At 44.7% G+C, this 21,224-nt stretch overlaps 2 protein-coding genes across 8 annotated transcripts in view; one reads left to right on the forward strand and one right to left on the reverse strand.

Annotated features, from left to right (window-relative positions):
• The window catches only part of KCNG3 (potassium voltage-gated channel modifier subfamily G member 3), a 64,355-nt gene extending 44,057 nt beyond the window's left edge, over positions 1 to 20,298 (reverse strand). For 6 of the 7 annotated variants that reach the window (XM_060653748.3, XM_060653714.3, XM_060653729.3 and 3 more), the window contains exon 1: positions 18,848 to 20,298. In XM_060653748.3, coding sequence (XP_060509731.1) covers positions 18,848 to 19,512 — 665 coding nt within the window. In that variant the 5' untranslated portion in view covers positions 19,513 to 20,298. The remainder of the gene's footprint in view (positions 1 to 18,847) is intronic. The other variant, XM_060653702.3, reaches the window with a different exon arrangement.
• Positions 20,299 to 20,641: 343 nt separating this feature from the next.
• Positions 20,642 to 21,224, forward strand: part of MTA3 (metastasis associated 1 family member 3) — a 226,700-nt gene continuing 226,117 nt past the window's right edge. The window contains exon 1 of the mRNA XM_078444770.2: positions 20,642 to 21,111. The gene's annotated coding sequence lies outside the window, so the exon portion shown is untranslated. The remainder of the gene's footprint in view (positions 21,112 to 21,224) is intronic.

Consider the following 21,224-nt stretch of genomic DNA (forward strand, 5'->3'; position numbering starts at 1 on the left):
TAAAAAGAATAAAATGTGAGATATTATTTCATACCAATTAGATTAGCGAAAGTTTTAAAGTCTGACATCTGATAACATGTGGATACAGCAAGGACTGAGCAAAAAAGACTCTCATTCCCAACCAGTAGGAGAATAAATCAGTGCAACTACTCTGGAGAGCTATTAGCAACATCTAGGGGAGATGTGCATATCTTACAATATAGCAACTCCAGTCCTAGATAGATACATTACAGCAATTCTCCTATATGTGCACAGAGACATAAATAATACTATTCATTGCAGCACTACAGTAAAAGCAAAATTTCCACTGCAGGAAGAACAAATAAATCAATGCTTACCACATTACAGTTAAAATGAAAGGGCTACAGCTATAGATATCAATATACACAAATCTCAAAAACATATAAAGTTGAGCTAAAAAGGCAAGCTGCAGGGGCACCTGGGTGGCTCAGTCAGTTACACGTCCGACTTCAGCTCAGCACATGATCTTGGGGTTCGTGAGTTCGATCCCTGCATTGGGCTCTGTACTGATAGCTCAGAGCCTGGAGCCTGCTTGGGATTCTGTGGTAGTTGTGGTCCAGGAAAATACATTTCGATTGGCATAAGGAATTCTACATTTTTTTAATGCTTAAGTTTTGTTGTATTTCCCATAGTCTCTTATCTTAAAAAAAAAAAAAATTCCTCAGACCATTACAGCAAATGCTCTTTAAAGCAACAACATTTAAATAAATTACACAGATTAATTGAGAAAAAAAGAAAAAGCACAATGTGCTTCAAAGCCCATTGTATATTGTACTGTTGTTAGCTAGTAAGACAAGTTTTATCTTTCTAGAGACTGAAAAATTACTTTCATTTACTTAAACGACATACATAAAAATAACTATCAATTAAATTCAACACGGTCCTTAATGAGGTTCCTGAGACAAGTCAAAGGTCTCCACGCATCGTCTACCTGCCCCAAAGCAGAGCTGCCGTGGCACAGAAAGCAAGAATTCGGGTGAAGCACGCGAGCTCTGGAACCTGACCCGGGTGATCCCCAATGCCTTCACATTCCTGTGACCTACAGTCGGTTATTCGACTGCCCTATGGCCTAACCTACGACCTATGACCCGACATACCAACAACCTCAGAGTGCGTCGTCGGTGTGGCTGGGCAGATAGTGGGGAGCTCTGGAATATTTATTTCACCTACTCCCACCCTGCACACGCGCAAAGGTGCTCGCGAGACGATGCGCCAACTAGCCCAGACTGCAAAGTTTCCCTTAACGTGACACAAAGAAAGGAAAGGTTTCTATTTCTCTACAGAACGTGTCACATCATATCACACAACCATACCCTTGGGGATTATAAATTAATGCACATCATTAGTAAATGAATCCAAGGGTGGCCAATGTTCGATGAAGAGGCATTTTATAAAATCCAAAAGCTTAATGCTGTCTTCCAATGCTGTACTTCAGTATTGTTATGTAAGGGTCTAAATGCTTCTTTGGCATCTTGTCCCCTTCTCATAAAGGTAAACACTCCGGGAACTTAACGTGTCATTCCGGGAACTGCTGCCCAACCTGACGCCCCGTCTGTGACCACCCTCATCTCCTGACACCTCATGGCGCTCTCCTGACTTACTGACCAGAGCAACGTGATCTTCCAAAACCATCCCGGCAGCTCTCGCCTCCCTCCTCACTACCTTGAGCAGAGTGGTCCCCAAACCTTTTGCTCGTGTGACTCTTAAAACAGTTTAGAAAAACTATGGATCTCCCTAGGACGATTTTATTTTGACCCAACAGTTTTTATCAAGTTAGTATAGTTGCAAAGCATGTAAATTCTGGCAGGTTGCAAATATTGACATTTTAAAAATAAAATGTTACTTCATTTTTAAAAATTATCTAGGGGGGCGCCTGGGTGGCTCAGTCGGTTGAGCGCCCGACTTCAGCTCAGGTCATGATCTCATTAACGTGAGTTCGAGCCCCGCATCAAGCTCTGTGCTGACAGCTCGGAGCCTGGAGCCTGCTTCGGATTCTGTGTCTCCCTCTCTCTCTGCCCCTCCCCCACTCGTGCTCTGTCTCTCTCTCTCTCTCTCTCTCTGTCTCTCTGTCAAAAATAAGTAAAACATTAAAAAAAAAAAAATCTTTGAAAATTATCTAGGGGCACCTGGGTGGCTCAGTCGGTTAAGCGTCCAACTCTTAATTTTGGCTTAGGGCATGATCTCGCAGTTTGTGGGTTCAAGCCCTGCGTCCTCCGCAATGTCAACAAGGAGCCTGCTTGGGATTCTCTCTCTCTCTCTCTCTCTCTCTCTCTCTCTCTCTGCTGCTCCCATATACTCTCTGTGTCGCTCAAAATAAATAAATATACTTAAAAAAAATTATCTAATGAGTCCAAATACTGTAGTGTTTTGATACAAGCCATCAACTTTCAATTAAAAAATACACTAACAAACCCTCCTTTAACAGGAATTTTACACTGTTACTTTTTCTCATAAAACTTCTATTTCCGGGGCGCCTGGGTGGCTCAGTCAGTTAAATGTCCAACTTTGGCTCAGGTCATGATCTCACGGCTTGTGAGTTCAAGCCTAACATTGGGCTCTGTGCTGACAGCTTGGAACCTGAAGCCTGCTTCAGATTCTGTGTTTCCCTCTCTCTTTTTCCCTCCCCCACTCATGCTCTGTCTCTGTCCCTCAAAAATAAACATTAAAAAAAAAAAAACTTGTATTTCCATTCCACTTCTCTCACATAATTTTATTCTGATATGATATATTTCTAACGCTTGAAAAAATTTAAACATACTATCATACACCTAAATGCTTATATCTTAATTTTCACTGAATCTATAATTTCCTGTAATCTGTGTTAAATTTGTTATCATTACAAAATTCAACATGTAATTAATTAAGCATAAAGTAAAATTTTATTTGAACTGCATCTTTTAATGAAATTGATAGGTTTCTTTCCTTTTCAATTAGTTTATGTCCTTTTAGCATTTGGATTTTTTTTTTTTTTTATAATTTTTTTTTTTTAACGTTTATTTATTTTTGAGACAGAGAGAGACAGAGCATGAACGGGGGAGGGGCAGAGAGAGAGGGAGACACAGAATCGGAAGCAGGCTCCAGGCTCTGAGCCATCAGCCCAGAGCCCGACGCGGGGCTCGAACTCACGGACCGCAAGATCGTGACCTGAGTTGAAGTCGGACGCTTAACCGACTGAGCCACCCAGGCGCCCCTGGATTTTTTTTTAATGTTTATTCATTTTCTGAGAGAGACAGAGCATAAGTGGGGGAGGGGCAGGGAGAGAGGGAGATAGAATCTGAAGCAGGCTCCAGGCTCTGAGCTGTCAGCACAGAGGTGGACACGGGACTTGAACTCACAAGGTCACAAGATCATGACCTGAGCCGAAGTCAGATGCTTAACCGACTGAGCCACCCAGGCGCCCCAGCAGTTGGATATTTTAATTCAAATTAATACAGGAGTATTTCCTTCAATTGGTAGAATGACATAAATCAGCATCATTTCTAATCCTATTTTTGTTTTTACACATAAAATGGCTGAGAATCCTTATTTACTTAAACAAGTAGAGGAAAATGGAAGAAGTTGTATTATAGGAATGTTATTCTTTTACCTCCTTCCAAGTATATGCAAAAAAACCACATTTTGATCCATTATCATCTATCATCAATAATTCTTTTCACAGGGGACCTGGCTGGCTCCGTCAGAAGAGCATGCGACTCTAGATCTCAAGGTTGTGAGTTCAAGCCCCACACTGGGTACAGAGATTACTTAAAAATGAAATCTTTAGGGCCACCTGGGTGGCTCAGTCAGTTAGGTGTCCAACTCTTGATTTCAGCTCAGATCATGATCTCATGGTTTGTGAGTTTGAGTCCTGAGGTGGGCTCTGGGCTGACAATGTGGAGCCTACTTCAGATTCTCTCTCTTTCTGCCTTTCCCCTCCCAAAATAAACATGACAAAAATGAAATCTTTTTAAACAATTCTTTATACATCTATGTAGTATTTCTATCGAGAAGTTTTGACTTGAATATAATTAAGAAAGCATCAGACAAGTTCAAATTCAGGGACATCTATAAAACAACTGGCCTAGAGTCTCCAAAATCATCACTGTTAAATAATATCCAGGGGCACCTGGGTAGCTCAGTTGGTTGAACACCCATCCGACTCTTGATTTCGGATCAGCTCATGACCCCAGGGTGGTGGGATGGAGCCCTGCTCTGTCTGTCTCTTATCCTGATTGTGATCATTGTTTTGTTAGATGGGAAAATGTCCTTGTTTTTAGAAGGTATGTGCAGAAGTATTTAGGGATGAAGTGTCAAGATGTTTGCAACCAACTCTCAAATTTTCCAGCCAAGTATAATAATTACAGATACAGAGAGGCTGTTCTTTGTATTATTCTTGCAACTTTCCTATAGGCTTGATATTTATAAAATTAAAAATTGGAAAAAATTGTTTTTAATAATCTACTGTAAAGTCAATTATGTTCTTCAAATTTGCTGAAAGCAAAATTGACCATCACCTAATTTGCAAAAGGATTCACTGCACCTCATTAGAATCACTCACTTTCACACTTCCTGGGAGGTACTGCATTAAAAGAAACATTTAGAGGGGAGGGAGGGCACCTTTTGGGATGAGCACTGGGTGTTGTATGGAAACCAATCTGACAATAAATTTCATATATTGAAAAAAAAAAAAAGAAACATTTAGACCAAGATGCATTCAGCGGCTGCCAGATACACCAGTTACTACTCTGCTTTAAGGCACCAGTTCTAAATCTGATCAATATTACAGAGGGTTGAGATATTAAAATATTTCAATACATCTTTGTCAATACAACATTTTATTTTAAAGTTCATTTGTTTTTTTATTATAAAAGTTTATTTGTTCTGAGTCCAACACGGGGCTCAAATTCCCAACCCCTAGATCAAAAGTTGCACGCTCTTCCAAAAGCCAGACAGGCACCCTGTCAATACATCATTTCAAATGAAATATTTATATCTTACTATGTGATTTAAGTATGTTTTCATCAAAACCTTGCAACTGCACACTTATTCAGCTTTTGGAACATGCTTGCCATGTAACTGAATCTGCAAAGTCAATCCTCACTGTGAAACCAATCATTCAAATCAGATGTAGTTTCTTAAGGAACAGACAGATTTCTTTTTTTCAGTTCAAATGATGTGTAAATGCATTTCCCTATGACAACCTTCTCCACTTTTGAATTCTAAGACAAAAAGAGAGAAAAAGGAAGGGAGAGAGGGAAGGAGGGAAGGAGACAAAAGGAGGGAGAGATAGAGAATTGAAATATATATATAACAGCTGAATTTTTCATATCTGTTCCTGCATTCGGTATATCATACTATGTTGTTTTATTTATTTAGAGAGAAAGCACATGCACCAGCAAGGGAAAGCCAGAGGGAGATGGAGAGAGAATCTTAAGCAGGCTCAGCACACAGCCTGATGCAGGGCTTGATTCCATGACCGACTGTGAGATCATGACCTGAGCCAAAATCAAGAGTCAGATGCCCAACCGATTGAGCCACCCGGGCACCCCAAAAAGTGGTAGTTTCTTAAAGGTTAGCTACCATGTGGAAGCAAATCTTGTCACTGAACTTTTGATGTTCAGTTACCATAAAACCCATTAGTTCCCGGTCACTCGGGGTGGATCTTTTGCATGGTATTGTAACATCAGGTGTTGGGTCATTTAGGATGTATTGGTTCCTGAGTTATGCACATCTTCCAAATGTTAACACATTTCGTGCTATAATATTTTAAAAATCACATTTATTAATATCACTACCAATCTCATCAGAAAAGTTAAGTATTGGGAAGCTGGCAAGTGCACAGTGGCTGGTTCAAGTTTTCCAAGTGTCTAATTTTTACTTGGGAGCTCTCATTTTTTTATAATTTTTTTTTTTTAACGTTTATTTTTGAGACAGAGACAGAGCATGAACGGGGCAGGGTCAGAGAGAGAGGGAGACACAGAATCTGAAACAGGCTCCAGGCTCTGAGCGGTCAGCACAGAGCCCGACGCGGGGCTCGAACTCACGGACTGCAAGACCATGACCTGAGCCGAAGTCGGACGCTTAACCGACTGAGCCACCCAGGCGCCCCAGGGAGCTCTCACTTTATCACTGGCAACAAACGCTGGCCATCGTTGTCCTTGAAGTGACAGACTCACCTTGTTCATTTATGAGAAAATGTCTGCTAAGGTATTCAAGTCTGAATACCACAGTTTGTCAGTCATTCTTGCAAATAACAATGTTTCGTGAAAACAGGTGCTGGTGCAGCTTGCAACTCATCCAACTGTACAAGTTCTTTCCCTCGAGACAGCCACAGGATTTCAGTATGTAGCAGAAGTGCCCGCTGCAACTTCCCGTTTCATCACGTAGAAGATGTTAAAATACATACTTAAGGGTCAGGTGTAATTAAAAGCAGTAATTTCGACTACATTGCCAAGGGCATTCCTTGTGACACTTTTTTCTAACCACGAGTACACAGTGGTGAACACAACAGCTACTAAACACCATCTGGTGCCGCCGTCCCTTCCCCAGAGCTCTTGTGCCCGGCATTCCAGGAATGCCAGGAAGACTTAAATGACACTACACCAGAAGTGACACCTCAGGTAGCACTAGTTCTGCTCCTGTGCCTGTGTTCCCTTCTACAGCAGGACCACCTCACCTTCTCGCCATCAGTGACTCTGGTTCCTCCCCTCCCTACACAGGAAGCTACTGGATGGCAAGGGCTGTCTTGGTTATGTCTCAAGGCCAACTGAGTTACACCATATATTAATAAATAGGACTCCCTTCCTTTTTTGTTTTGTTTTTTTGTTTTTATTTTAGAGGAGAGAGAGAGAGAGCTGGGGAGAGGGACAAAGGGGTAGAGAGAGAAAGAGAGAGAGAGCGAGAATATCTTAAGCAGGCTCCACACTCAGAGCAGACCTGGACTTAGGGCTCGATCCCATGACCCTGGGATCATGGCCTGACCTGAAATCGAAAGTCAGACGCTCAACCGACTGAGCCAGCCAGGCGTCCCAGGACACCTTCCTTTTTTGATATGTACTTCCCATTTTATTTCCCATAAAAATGCAGTCCCTGATTTACTAGGACCCTACCTGGTGAATCCCAGTTTTGATCATCCATCCTTTCCCCAACTACCTCTCACATTCACCAGTTCAGAGTAAATTGGTAAGTCTAAATCTGTGATCTGAAATTAATACAGACTGTCCCTAACTTATAAATACTGGATTTCCCACCCCAACCGAAAATGCTAATAAAAGTCCCTACTGTACCAGAACTCTTAGGATCGAATAATGAGCTCTGGTTAGGGGAAGTATCTTGGGAAAACAGAACAATCTGTGAGTCAGGGTGGGCCTCAGTGAGATCCAAGGGCAGCATCTGGCATCAAGCTGGTTAGAAGACAGCAGTTAGTAACCCATCCTCAACCCTCTACCGCTATCCTTACTTTACAAATGAGAACACCGAGGCTTCGAGAAGGAATGTGCCCGAGGACACACAGCCGGACAGGCTGAAACCTACGACAAGACCATTCTAGACCCAGGGTTGACAAGCTTTTTCTGTAAAGAGCCAGAGAGTCAACGTTTCAGGCTTTGCAAGCCAGCTAGCCTCTGTTGCAAATGTTCAAGTGTTCAACTCCACCCAAGTAGCAGGAAGCTGCCACAGACAACATGTAAACAAATGAGCATGGCTGTGCACCAGTAAAACTGTATTTATGGACGCTGAAATCTGAATGTCAGATAATTTGCATGAGTCACAAAACAGTCTTCTTTTGATTTTTTTTCCTCACCATTTTAAAAGTGTAAAAACCATTTAGCTCAGGGGCTGTACAGAAGCAGGCAGCGGGCCCGAGTTGTCTGCAGGCCACAGTCTGCCCACCCTTGCTCCAGACCACCAGTCCTGCAACAGAGTGTGGGGGGAACAGCAGAGCCCTGGTCATGCAATGATGTCAGAGGCAAACCTGACCAATTACGACAATAGTTTTACCCAGAAAACGAAAAAGGAAACCCTGCCACGGCAACTCAGATCAACACGGCAGCTAGCAGCCTGGACCCAGGGCTCTAGGCAGCCCTTTGAGTATTAGGTGAAATGGGGGTCCTAACTGGCCTCACTGGCTCCACCCTTGCCCCCTAGAGTCTGCCCTCCATACCGGGGCCAGAGTCATCTCTTAAAATTTTAAATTAAACCAGGGGCACCTGGCTGGCTCAGTCCATAGACCATCCAACTTTTGACCTCTGGGTCATGAGTTTGAGCCCCCTATTGGGTGCAGAGATTACTTTAAAATTTTTTTCAATTCAATCAAGTTATGTCTTCTGCTCAAAACCCACATTCCAATACAAATCCAAAGTCCTTACCATTTTATTTTCTGTTTTAAAAATGAAGACTATCAAAAGTAAATCCCTTTAGCTGGTGCACCCATACAGCTCTACAAGAACTCCATTCCCCCCCCCCCCACTGTCACTGTCACCATCACCCCCAATTCCCAACCCCTACCCCTATGCTGTACAAAAACAGGCAACGGGCCTAAGTTGTCTGCAGGCCGCAGCCTGCCCACCCTTGTTCCAGACCACCAGTCCTGCAACAGAATGTGTGGGGGACAGCAGAGACCCTGGTCACCCCTACCTCTCTGCTTCCTTGCTGTTCCTCCAACAGACCAAGGGCACACCCCCCTCAAAGTCTGTGCTTACATGCTCTCTGCCTGGAACTCTCTTGGCCAGATACCTTCATGGCTGCTCCCTGCATCCCTCCCGGTCCTTGTTCAGACATCAACCGCCTGATTAGAGAGGCGTTTCCTGACTATGGTCCACACTCTATAAATCCCTTAATTCTGCTTTGTTTCTTCATAGTATCTATCACTATCATTATATATTTATTTATTAGAACAGATGGTTCTTGAGGGCAAGGACTCTGGTTGTTGTTTTTTTTTTTTTATTTGTTCACTGCTATATCTCCAGCCCCCAGAACAGTCCCAGATATATAGGAGTTGTTCAATAAATGTTTGTCGAACTTCATGAATAAATGAATGGAAAGCCATAAAACCCATTTGCAAGTAAGTCCTTAAAATATAACCTACTCATAGGTTGAAGGCAACTTATAAAAACACACACTCTCGTATCAAAAATGAAAATGTGGGGCACCTGGCTGGCTCAGTTGCTGGAGCATGCAGATCTTGATCTCAGGATTGTGAGCTCAAGCCCCATGGTGGGTGCAGAGATTATACTTAATAAAATCTTTAGGGGCGCCTGGGGGGCTCAGTTGATTAAGCATCCAACTCTTGATTTTGGCTCAGGTCATGATCTCACAATTTATGGGATCAAGTCCCGTGTTTGGCTCTACTCTAAGCATGGCACCTGCTTAAGATTCTCTCTCTCTCTCTCTCTCTCTCTCTCTCTCTCTCTCCCTCCCCTTCTCTATCCCTCTCTTGCTCATGCACACTCTTGGTCTCTCTCTCTCTCTCTCAAAATAAATAAACATTTTAAACATAAATAAAGAAGACAAAATAAAAATCTTTTAAAAAATGAAAACAGTTGTACCTGCATGTTTCTTTCACACGTACATAAAATACACACTGAAGGACTGCCCATGTGCAAGGTATTGAACTACATGTTGTGAAGGAAGAATTTCTGTTCTCAAAGAACTCGTAGACGAAAAGGGAGGTAAGACATTCACAAGCAACTCAAGAAAAGAGAGACAGCGGGAAGAGGCCCAATACAAGGAAAGGTAACGAGCTAAGGAGTTCAGTTTCCTGCTAAGGGCTCAGTCTTCATTCTCTCGTTGACCCTTCTATGTAAAATCCCCACTTAACTGAGGAGGGTACAGGCCCAGAGCAGGGTAATGAATTAACTCCAGGGAGGCCTCCCGACTCGGGAGTCCTGAATTCTTAACACCATCGCCTTTTCCTTTTGACATTTTTTTGGCCTGAGAAAGTCAGATGATTGCCTCAATTACACGCTTCCCTTCGCCAGTAGAGGAAAAGCTGAGGAGTCCTTGCTACCAGCAGGCAGAGAAAATCACTTAAATACATATAACTCTTCCAAACACTCCCAACAGAACCCACCCGTTCATGAATGAATGAATGAATTCAAACACAAATGTTTTGCCTATTGCTTCATCTGATTCATTTGCTCAGTCAAAATGCCTGGGTCCCTTTCTTAGCCATTCATGGGTTCCAGCTTTCTAACACATTTTAATACTCCTTCAAACACATCACCAAAACATAATGCTTCAAGTAGAATGGATGATGATCGATACTTGTACAACTCGGTGAATACAGTAAAATTCACTGAATTGTGTGCTTTACTTAATTTTTTTTTAAGTAGGCTCCACGCCCAGTGTGGGGTTTGAACTCATGAGTCTTCTCAGGATCAAGAGTCTTCTGCTCAACAGAGTGAACCAGCTGGGCACTCCTGAATTGTATATTTTTAAATTTTTTTTTAATTCATTTTTGAGAGAGAGGCAAACAGAGAGAGAGAGAGAGAGAGAGAGAGAGAGAGATGGAAAGCGAGAGAGACAGAGCATGAGTGGGGGAGGGGCAGAGGGAGAAGGAGACTCGGGCTCCAGGGTCTGAGCTGTCAGCATAAAGCCTGGTGCAGGGCTTGAACCCATGAACCTTGAGATCCTGACCTGAGCCGAAGTCAGCCACTTAACCGACTGAGCCACCCAGGCGCCCCATGAATTGTGCACTTTAAAGGTGAGTTCTACAGTATGCGAGTTATATCTCAATAAAGCGGTTACATTTTTGGGGCTCTTGCGTGGCTCAGTCGGTTAAGCATCCAACTTCGGCTCAGGTCATGATCTCACAGTCCATGAGCTCGAGCCCTGCATCAGGCTCTGTGCTGACAGCTCAGAACCTGGAGCCTGCTTTGGATTCTGTGTCTCCCTCTCTCTCTGGCCCTCCCCTGCTCATGCTCTCTCTCTGTCTCAAAAAAAATAAATAAATAAAAACATTTTTAAAAAACTAAAAAAAAAAAGCTGTTACATATTTTTTAAGACATTCTTTTTTTTTTTAAGTTTATTTATTTAGAGAGAGAGAAAGAAAGAACAAGCTGGGGAGGGGCAAAGAAAGAGGGGGACAGAGGATCCAAAGAGGGCTCTGTGCTGAGAGGAGCAGACAGCCCAATGTGGGGCTTGAACTTAGGAACTGAGATCATGACCTGAGCCAAAGTCAGATGTTTAACCAATTGAGTCACTCAGGCTCCCCTTTAAAGCTGTTTTATTTTTTTAAGGTGATTATTTCCAAATGTTTTCTATTAAAATTTTATTAATATTAGCATTCTATTCATTATTAATTGCATTCATGTTATAACAGTCACTATCACTAATAAAGAGTAGTGCTAAATTGCACTCAGTTTAAGGGAAATTTGGTAATAGCTGACAAAATTTAAAAAAAAATTTTTTTTTAGTATTTATTTACTTTTGAGAGAGAGAGAGAGAGACAGAGCGTGAGCAGGGGAGGAACAGAGACAGAGGGAGACAGAATCTGAAGCAGGCTCCAGGCTCTGAGCTGTCAGCATAGAGCCCAACATGGGGCTTGACCTTGCGTACCATGAGATCATGACCTGAAGTCGGACACTTAACTGACTGAGCCACCCAGGCGCCCCGACAAAAAAACTTTTTTTAAATACAATCCTCGGGACGCCTGGGTGGCTCAGTCAGTTGAGCGTCCGACTTTGGCTCAGGTATGATCTCACAGTCTGTGGGTTCGAGCCCCGTGTCAGGCTCTGTGCTGACAGCTTGAAGCCTGGAGCCTGCTTCGGATTCTGTGTCTCCCCCTCTCTCTGCCCCTCCCCTGCTCATGCTCTGTCTCTGTCTCTGTCTCAAAAATAAATAAAAATATTAACAAAAAAAAAAATTTAAACACAATCCTCTTGATCCAGCGATTTCCACTTCAGAATTTATCTAACATATATACTCACGCCAATTTGCAAAAAAGATATATGAAAAAGACTGTTCTTTACCACCATTTGCATTTTTGAAAAACTGGAGTCAAAACCAAACATTCCACAGTAGTATGGAGCAGGGACATGGGAACCAAATGCCGGGTCACCATTTACCCACTCTGTGAGCTTACGTGCTGCTTCACCTCTCTAAATCTCACTCATAAAATGAAGATAGTAACGGTGCCACCTCACAAGATTGTTACAGGAGACTTAGATGACAAACTACATGTAAAAACTTAACAAGCAGCTAGCATATACGAACTATGAAATAAATTTAACTATGACAGCCATCACTATTACTGACAGGACAGAGGCTTGTTCACTGAACTGTGGTCCGGCCATACAATGGAACATTCTACAGGTTTTCAAAAGAACGAGGAAGATTTCTATCCAACTGATAAGGAAAGAGTTCCAAGATGTGCAGACAAAAAAGCAAATTGTTAAACAACATTATAGAATGATCCCAGTTATAAATTTTTAAAAGTATCTATAATATGTACATATAATTTATACACACGTGTGTGTGTACGCGCACGTGTACCTACATTTATATGGGCATTTGAGGAAAGAATACCGAGAAACTGGGTAATGGGATTGAGGAGAGAGGGGCATGTTTACGCTTCACTTCACAACACTGAGAACCATACTTTACTCCAGTGAGCAAACTTTTCACTTAAAAAAAATAAAATAAAAAGAACAACATTGAAAATTAATTTGCGGGGCACCTGGGTGGCTCAGTCGGTTAAGCGGCCGACTTCGGCTCAGGTCATGATCTTGCAGTCGGTGAGTTTGAGCCCCGCGTCAGGCTCTGTGCTGACAGCTCAGAGCCTGGAGCCTGTTTCCGATTCTGTGTCTCCCTCTCTCTCTCTGACCCTCCCCCGTTCATGCTCTGTCTCTCTGTGTCTCAAAAATAAATAAACGTTAAAAAAAAAAAATTAAAAAAAAAAAAAAAGAAAATTAATTTGCTTACTGAGGGAGAAAAAAAGCACCTTGATTAAAAAAAGAGTATTGACAAAAGAAAGTTTCCACTGCATTCTAAAACTGGCAGCAGATAGAAAAACCCTGTACATATATTAAAAGAAACAGTCCACTGTGCAAGAACAAAATTTAACTGAGATTCAGGGTTATGTTCAATCCTATCAGAGATCTATTAATTACCGGCTTCTGAAAGTATCCACCTTATCTGCAAAGTAAAAGCACTGAGACTTTCACCTTCAGTTTCAAATATTGCTTTTTATTTTTAAAGTACTTAAAAACCTACTGAATTTATACAATATTGACCTAATAGGCAATAGAAATAATACAATTGATTTTTAAATTTCCACCACTTGGTGTTTCATTTTGATTATGTATTTCATTTTTAAAACTTGGGTTAAAAATAACACTGCAAAAAAAACTTGAACATCTTTACATCTCCTCAGATTCTCACTGCCACACCACAAAGCAATACAAATTAAAGATCAAAATTCCAACATGAAGCAACTTTTAGAAATAATTTCTGAAGGACAGATTAAAATTACAGCAAGACTTTGCACCATAAAGAGATTTAAAATTCAAAAGACAACACAACAGCTGAGATTGGCTGAGGGGACATAAGTTCAGAGGCAAAGGGGACCAAAAAGTAAAGGTGAGAAGTACTTTATATGTGACCTTTTCCTCAAAGTTCTGACTAGCATAGAGTATCTTTTTATGACACAGGCAGCCATGCTGAGTGATTTTATTTATCTATTTATTTTTTGTGAGTGACAGAGCACAAGCAGGGGAAGAGAGAAAGAGAGAGAGAGAGAGAGAGAGAGAGAGAGAGAGGCACTGAATTCAAGGCAGCCTCCAGGCTCTGAGCTGTCAGCACAGAGCCCAACGCAGCGCTCGAACCCAGGAACTGCGAGATCATAACCTGAGCTGAAGTCGGACCCTTAAGCCACCCAGGCGCCCCATGAGTGGTTTTAAAAGAGTGGGTCAGGTGCCTGGCTGGCTCAGTCATTTGAGTGTCTGACTCTTGATCTCTGCTCAGGTCACGACCTGGGGGTTCGTGAGTTAGAGCCCCATGTTAGGCTCTGAGCTGACAGTGTGAGCCTGCTTGAGATTCTGTCTCTGCCCCTCCTCCGCTCATACACATGCACTCTCTCTCTCAAAATAAAATAAACTTTAAAAATAAAAAATAAAAAAACAGAAAGAAAAAGCGTATTTTCCCACACACTGCAGGCAGGAGTATAAAACGATATCATCTTTTTGAAGAGCACTTTGGAATTACCTATGCAAATTACAAATCCACATGCCCTTTGACCCTATGTCTTAACTTTCAGGAGTTTATCCTATGGATAAAAGCAAAATAATGTACATGCACAAGGATATTCATTGCAGCATTCTCTATAGATGAGACAACATAAATGTCCAAAAATTATGAGACATTCATACAGTGGAATATTATACAGCTGCATAAAATAACTGGGTAGCTCTTTATAGACTTATACAGAACAATCTCCAAGACATGTTGGTTAGTTTGAAAAGGAAGTTTCAGAAAAGTATTATTATACTGTTTTTGTTGTGTTGTTTGTAAATATCTATGATATGTTTGTAAGTACATAAAATGTCTCTAAAATGACACACAAAATCAAGTAACTTTGGTTACATCTAGGGAAAAGAAGTAAATGCCCAGGAGATGGAGAAAGGCTTGCTTTTATAGCGTCTGGACTTTAAACCATTATTTATATGATTATTAATCACCTAGAACAAATCAATTTAAAAGGAACATATTCATGGGGTACCTAGGTGGCTCAGTCAGTTAAGCGTGGACTCTTGATTTCAGCTTAGGTCATGATCTCATGATTCATGAGTTTAAGCCCCATGTCGGGCTCTGTACTGACAGTGCAGAGCCTGCTTGGTATTCTCTTTCTCTCTCTCTCTCTCTCTCTCTCTCTCTCTCTCTCAAGACAAATAAATAAACCTTAAAAAAAAAAGATCATATTCATACAGAAAAAAACTTTCAAATTATTGATTTGGAAGACCTCTCAAGATTTCTTCCAAACTTGAGATTGTATGCTATTCTAATATTTCAAAGATTAATAAAAAGAAATCCTATGCTTATCTTTATTCCTTTTGCAAAATCACTACCTAATAAACAATCATTCCTTGATTTAACAGACTTTTTTTCTCATTCTTAGCACAAGATCCTGTCCTCCTCAACTAAGAGTTCCACCAGCTGAAGCCCACAGCCTTACCCCACACAGCTCTTCAATCTATGCAACAGAAGATATCATCCTGGAAGGCTGTATTTTGAATTATAATATAAACAGTAGACATTTATTGTGCCGAAATAATTTTTTTTCTAAAAGATGCCGTCATAATAAATAGTATAGAATTTAGCTGCCTTCTAGGCCTTTTCCTCTCATCTAGTTTAGAAACGAGGACATGTTTATATGAAAAAATAACTACCATGCTAGGAAGGACATTATAGATGGCAAATAAGTAGAACAAATAAGAAATCCCTCAAGAAATTCAAAAGAAAACATCACATCTACTCAGGTAGGCAGGAAAGGCTTCAAAAAAGAAACAGAATCTAAGTTGGGCTTGATGGATGATTCAATTTCGACAGGCAAGGGACTGCACAGTAAGGAACATTCGGGTGGGTTCAGGAACGAGTGAGCAGGCCAGTATGGACAAATGGAGCCGGCAAGTGACAGGGAGTACTCCTAGCTCCTGGAAGTCCAAGTACTCAGTCCCTGATGCCTGTATCCTTCCAATGCCCTGGATTAATTTTGAGTCTTTCTAATATTTTCCAGAGAGATCATTTCTTCTCCATTCTTACCCCCTCAGAGCAATCCTTCCCTCTGCAAAGATCTCCAAACTCATCCTCCTGCTTCCAATCTTCCCCATCCCCAGTTCGCAGTGCACAACTCATGACACTCATGATTTTATATACATAACCTACTTACCCCAACCCTGCCAACAGCTAACTACTGCCTAACGAAATAAAATCATTATCCTTCTCATTTGAGGCTTTCGAACATCTGCTGTGCCTCCACCTCTCACTCAATCATTGGACTCACACTCCCTAAACATAATATGCAAATTTCATGCCTATGCCCCTGCCGTTCTCTTTACCTGGAAAATTCTCCTTATTATGTTCTCAGGTGGAGCACACCTGGTTGTAAAGGTTGTGAATACAGTTTTTATAAATGACAACCACTCCCCCACCACTGTTGGGCAGTGCACAACCTCTGCAACCTTCCAAAGATGACTTGTTTCCATCCCCTTCCACTTTGAAGGCCAGACTGTATTCCAGAACAACTCAATTGTTAATCAATTGTGCCTCTCATTCCGACATCAGCAATTTGACACCTTTTCTTTAGAAAACAACCAGGAAAAAAGTTACAATATTTGGAGTACGAACAGTGCCTTAAACAGCACATACTCAAAAAAGATGCTTGCAAATGATGACAGGATAAGTCAAGAAAGGCAGATTGTGGGTAACCCATAAAGAGCTTTGAAGGACAAGAAAAATGTTTTGGCTTTATTCGGTAGGTGCCAAATATGGTCAGATGATCAGAATGATGTTTTAAAAAGTCTAATTTCGGCAAACACAAGCAAGCAGGGTTTGAGAGACTATTGTCAAAGCACCAGCGTAGAGGCCCTGTCAGTTGGAGGAGGCCTATGGGAGGCTCCCTCTGTGACTTCCAGCCTCCTCAGCTCCTTCAGCTTACCTGTTTGGGATTACAGAGGTTGATTTTCATACCTACACTTGGAGTGTGAAGCTTAAAACTGGGCCATTAAGCCAAGAAAAAACATGCTTTTGCCTGAAATATCTGGGTATCTAGGAAACAGTTCTGACTTGAATAATTATACACATACGTAAAATACATATACACAAATCAAGAATTCCTCTTCTTCCTTCACTTCTTTTGCAGACTCAGGAAGTCTAACTCAATTCTCCTGTTTCCTTTGCTAATGTAGCTTGAACTTTCACTAACCTTAGAATTCCACAATTACTAGTGAATCATTTCAAGGCTCATTGTCCCATGGTTTCCTAAAAGAATCAAGGACATTTATGTATTTAGGTATATAAATTAATTTCATTGTACTGATGAGTACCAAATAAGTAATTCTTATCTGTAAATCAAAAACTCAGAACCTAATACATTACACACAATTAGTCTAATGAATTTCCTTTTAACGCATGTATCTTGGATTTCATGCCAAGATATCACTATATCGGTAATGGACTCTGTGGTACTAGGCAATTTTATTTACCTCTTACATTAAAAAACAATCTTCACTCTCCAAAGGAAGACTATTATGTGGAACTAATGCACTGTAACATCAAGGCATATAATACCACCGGAAACATACACATCTCTATCAGGAAAAGATTATCAGGCACAACCTAATTTTAAAAATGAATGGAAGGAGAAAAATAAATAAATAAGGAAATAAATATGAATGGACGAGGCATCTTAAAACAGTGTCAAAGGTAAAACAGAATATACAATCTTGTGTTTGTGCCCCCAAGAGACTGTTTCCCTTCAAAGCCAACTTTACTGTTTATTCCTCCTACCAAATATGCAAAATGAACTCACTAGCTCTAAAAACAGAAGTGTGTTATCTCTATTGAAAGGTAAACAGGGGCGCCTGGGTGGCTCAGTCGGTTGAGCGTCCGGCTTTGGCTCAGGTCACGATCTCGCGGTCCGTGAGTTCGAGCCCCGCGTCGGGCTCTGGGCTGACCGCTCAGAGCCTGGAGCCTGTTTCACATGCTGTGTCTCCCTCTCTCTGACCCTCCCCCGTTCATGCTCGGTCTCTCTCTGTCTCAAAAATAAATAAACGGTAAAAAAAAAAAAATTAAAAAAAAAAAAAGAAAGGTAAACATGATCTAAGGAAAGATTAAAATATTTTCCTTTTATCCCAATAAAGTGGAAAAAAAAAAAAAAAAGATTAGTCCAATAATGTTTCTGGATTTGGGGCGGTTTAAATGTTTCTTCTTTTCCAAGGTAGTGATTTTTTCCCTCCCCACACTGAAGACCCTTCTGAAAGCCACAGTGTGTATCTTTGGTACCAAGCAGTGAACAGGTGCTTTGCTAACTACATACTTGGTAGGAAAAGAAGAGAGAAAAGGGCAGACATCCATTATTTAGAGTCTTTTGTTGTTAATCTCTTTGATAATACAATTCCATTAAAGTACATATTATGTAGAGTGTTTAGAATGTGTGGCCAGTGCATAGTAAACCACATTTCACCATAACAATACTTCAATCTTTTCAACCACCAAAAATTGGCAAATAATTCAAACTGCTCTTAACCCAAGGTTAAATTGTAATGCTAACAATAAAAGTTTAAAGAAATCTAATTAGTTGCTATTTGCTCAAAAGTAAACTAAAAGATGGGAGGCTTGTTTATCTCTACCTGCCCTTCCCCATGCCTGGCGACTCGCCCTCAAGAAGGGAGTGTAGGGGCGCCTAGGTGGCTCAGTCGATTAAGCATCCAACCTCAGCTCGGGTCACGATTTCCCCGTTTGTGAGTTCGAGCCCCACGTCGGGCTCTGTGCTGACAGCCTAGAGGCTGCTTCAGATTCTGTGTCTCCCTTTCTCTGCCTCTCCCCCTCTCTCACTCTGTCTTTCAAGGGTAAATACATGTTAAAAGATTTACAAAAAAAAAAAAAAAAAAAAAAGAGGGGAGTCTAGTATAAGGACCAGAGCCGCCTGGTTCCAGGTAAATAGGGAGTGGGGAGTGAGGACAAACCCATCCCCTGCCTGGCCACGCCTGGGGCCCCGCCTGGGGCCTCGCTGGGCCGGGAACCTAGCCTGGCTCGGCAGCCCGGAGGCAAATAGGACGGAGACGGGACCGACGGACGGGACGGACAGACGCGACAGGACGGACGGGACGGGCAGAGAAGCAGTGCGTCCTACCCGGAGGGCTCCCTCCCAGGGCCGGCGGAGTACCTGCTCCGGTCATCCAGGCTGCGGTTATCGGCCGCCGCGGCGCGCCAGTCGGGCAGTGTGCTGGCGCACAGCACCACCATGGACACGATCACGAACACTACCGACACGCTGGCCAGGATCTGCGCGGCCAGAGACGACGTGGGCTCCTCGAAGGTCCGCCTCATGCGCTCGAGCCAGCGCCTGGAGGGGGCCGCCTCGGCACCGCCCGGTCGCACCTCGTCGCGGCCCAGGGCGCCGGGCTCGTCGGCCGAGTAGAAGGTGTAGGTGTCGGACATGCGGTCGTCGAGGCGGCGCTGGCAGCAGTACTCTAGGTGCGCGCCTTCCAGGCCCCAGTAGATCATCTCGTTGTAAAATGAGAGCTCGCACATCCGCGGCGCGAAGCGCAGCTTTCCGTGGCCGCGCACGTAGAGCAGGATGAAGCCGAAGGCCTCCGAGTGCCGGTCGAAGAAGTACTCGTTGCGCTCGCGGTCGTAGTCGTCGCACACCTCCAGCACGTCGCGCTCAGAGCGGCAGCCGTGCAGCCGGCTCACGCGGCGCAGCGGGAAGTCCTTCAGCAGCTCCCGGGACAGCGAGTACCGGGCGCCGCCCACGTTCAGCACCACCGAGGCCGCCCCGCTGCGCCCGAAGGTCATGGCTGGCCGCCCCGAGGCCCCGAGGCCCGAGGCCGCCGCCGCCCCCCCCCCCCCCGGTCGCCGCGCGGGGCCTGCCTGCCGTTGGCCGACGGGGGAGCGCGCCGTCGGGGCCCGCGGGCTGGCCGGCCGGCTCCCGCTGCGGGCTCCGCTCCTGCCCTTCGCCGACCCGGAGACCCCTCGGCTCTAGCCTCCTCCGCGGCCAGGCGTTGCTGCTAGCGACGCTCCCTCGGCTCGGCGGTACCTGCAGGTGGCCGGGGAGTCCCCTCAGGCGTCAGCGCTGCGCCCCGTTGGCTGGGAATGAGACTGTCAGCGCCTGGGGAGGGGGGTGCCCCCCTGCGAGGCCAGGGTGTCCTTTCAAAGCGGCGGCGCTGTGCCCCCCGTGAGGGGCGCGGGCGGCGGGCGGAGGCGCCGGTGCGGGATGGCTTACGGTCCCCGGCGCTCCCTCTGGCCGCGGTTCCGGCAACCGCCCCGCCGCCGTCCAGAGGCGAGAGGCAAAGTGAGCGGGTTCGGAGGCGGCGGAGAGCCGGCTCCGCGAGGCGGGGGCGGGGCCTCCTCGCGGTTCCCCCTCCTCGCCTCCCGGCTCAGCTCGGCTCACCTCCCTCCACGCGCCGCCCTCCTCTGCCCACCCGCGCCCGCACCTCCCGGGCCCGCTCGGCTGGGATTCCCCGGCGCCCCGCCCTGGACCTCGGGCTCCCCGCCTCGTGACGCCGTCCTCCCCCTCCGCTCCCGCCCGCTGCGGCCAGGAGTGGTCCGCGGGGCGGGGAAGGGAGCAACGGGGAGCCCCGGGGGTGGGGGCGGCTAAGCCCCGCGGCCGGGGTGCCTGCTCCCGCGTGCCACCCGGGGCCATCAGGATGACTTGGGCGGCCCCCTTTTAACCGCTCCCCCCCCCCCCCCCCGCCAAATGGAGGCGGCAGGAGGGTAAGGAGGGGTGAGGACTGGGGTGCAGGATTTGAGGAGCGGGGGCAGACGGCGTTTGGAGAGCTTTTTCCAGAAACTATCCGGAACCCAGCGCAGTTTCTGAGAGCGCCCCAAGGGATTTCTCAAAGAAGGCACCCCAGCAATTGCTTTTCTTGACGACTTGCTTTTCCTCTGGCGGCACGGAGACCCACATACCGCTCTAAAGGCGACCACACACCCCAGCACCCAGGCTCGTTGTCGCCCTCCCGCCTGTCCTCCCGCGGAAGGGAGGGGCCCACCCCCAGCGTTGTGGGGCGCGGATCCTAAAAGGGCGCCTACGTGTACCGCTCCTGGACACCCTCTCCCCCCCCCCCCCCAGAACGCTTTCTGTAGAGTGGGGTGAAAGTCTGAGGAGGATCGCTCTGCCACTGGCAAGAACACAATTTTCCCGTAGCCTTCATCTGCGCCCTCCTTTTCATAATGTCTTGATTTCCCCTGTGCACCCCCGAGCCGGCTGCAGCACTGGCTCTTGGAGCTTGAAGTGCCCTTTAAGGCTCCTCAGAGCGAACTGCCCTGCCTTCTGGTCGAAGCGCAGGGAGTGGGTTCCACTTGGCAGGGATTATTTTAAACTGCTACCTGCAATTCACGCGACATCCGACACCGGTAGCCCAGCCCGCGCGGTGCCCGCCAGAGGCGAAACAGGTGAGTTGTAAGACAAACTGTTCGATGCAAAACAAATACTGGAATTGAAAATAAGGGTGGGGTAGGGGTGGGGTGGGGTGGGATGCGGTCTTCTGACCGCCGAGTAACCCAGC

This window comes from Panthera onca, chromosome A3 (assembly GCF_046562875.1).
Source record: "Panthera onca isolate mPanOnc1 chromosome A3, mPanOnc1 haplotype 2, whole genome shotgun sequence".
Lineage (NCBI taxonomy): Eukaryota > Metazoa > Chordata > Mammalia > Carnivora > Felidae > Panthera > Panthera onca.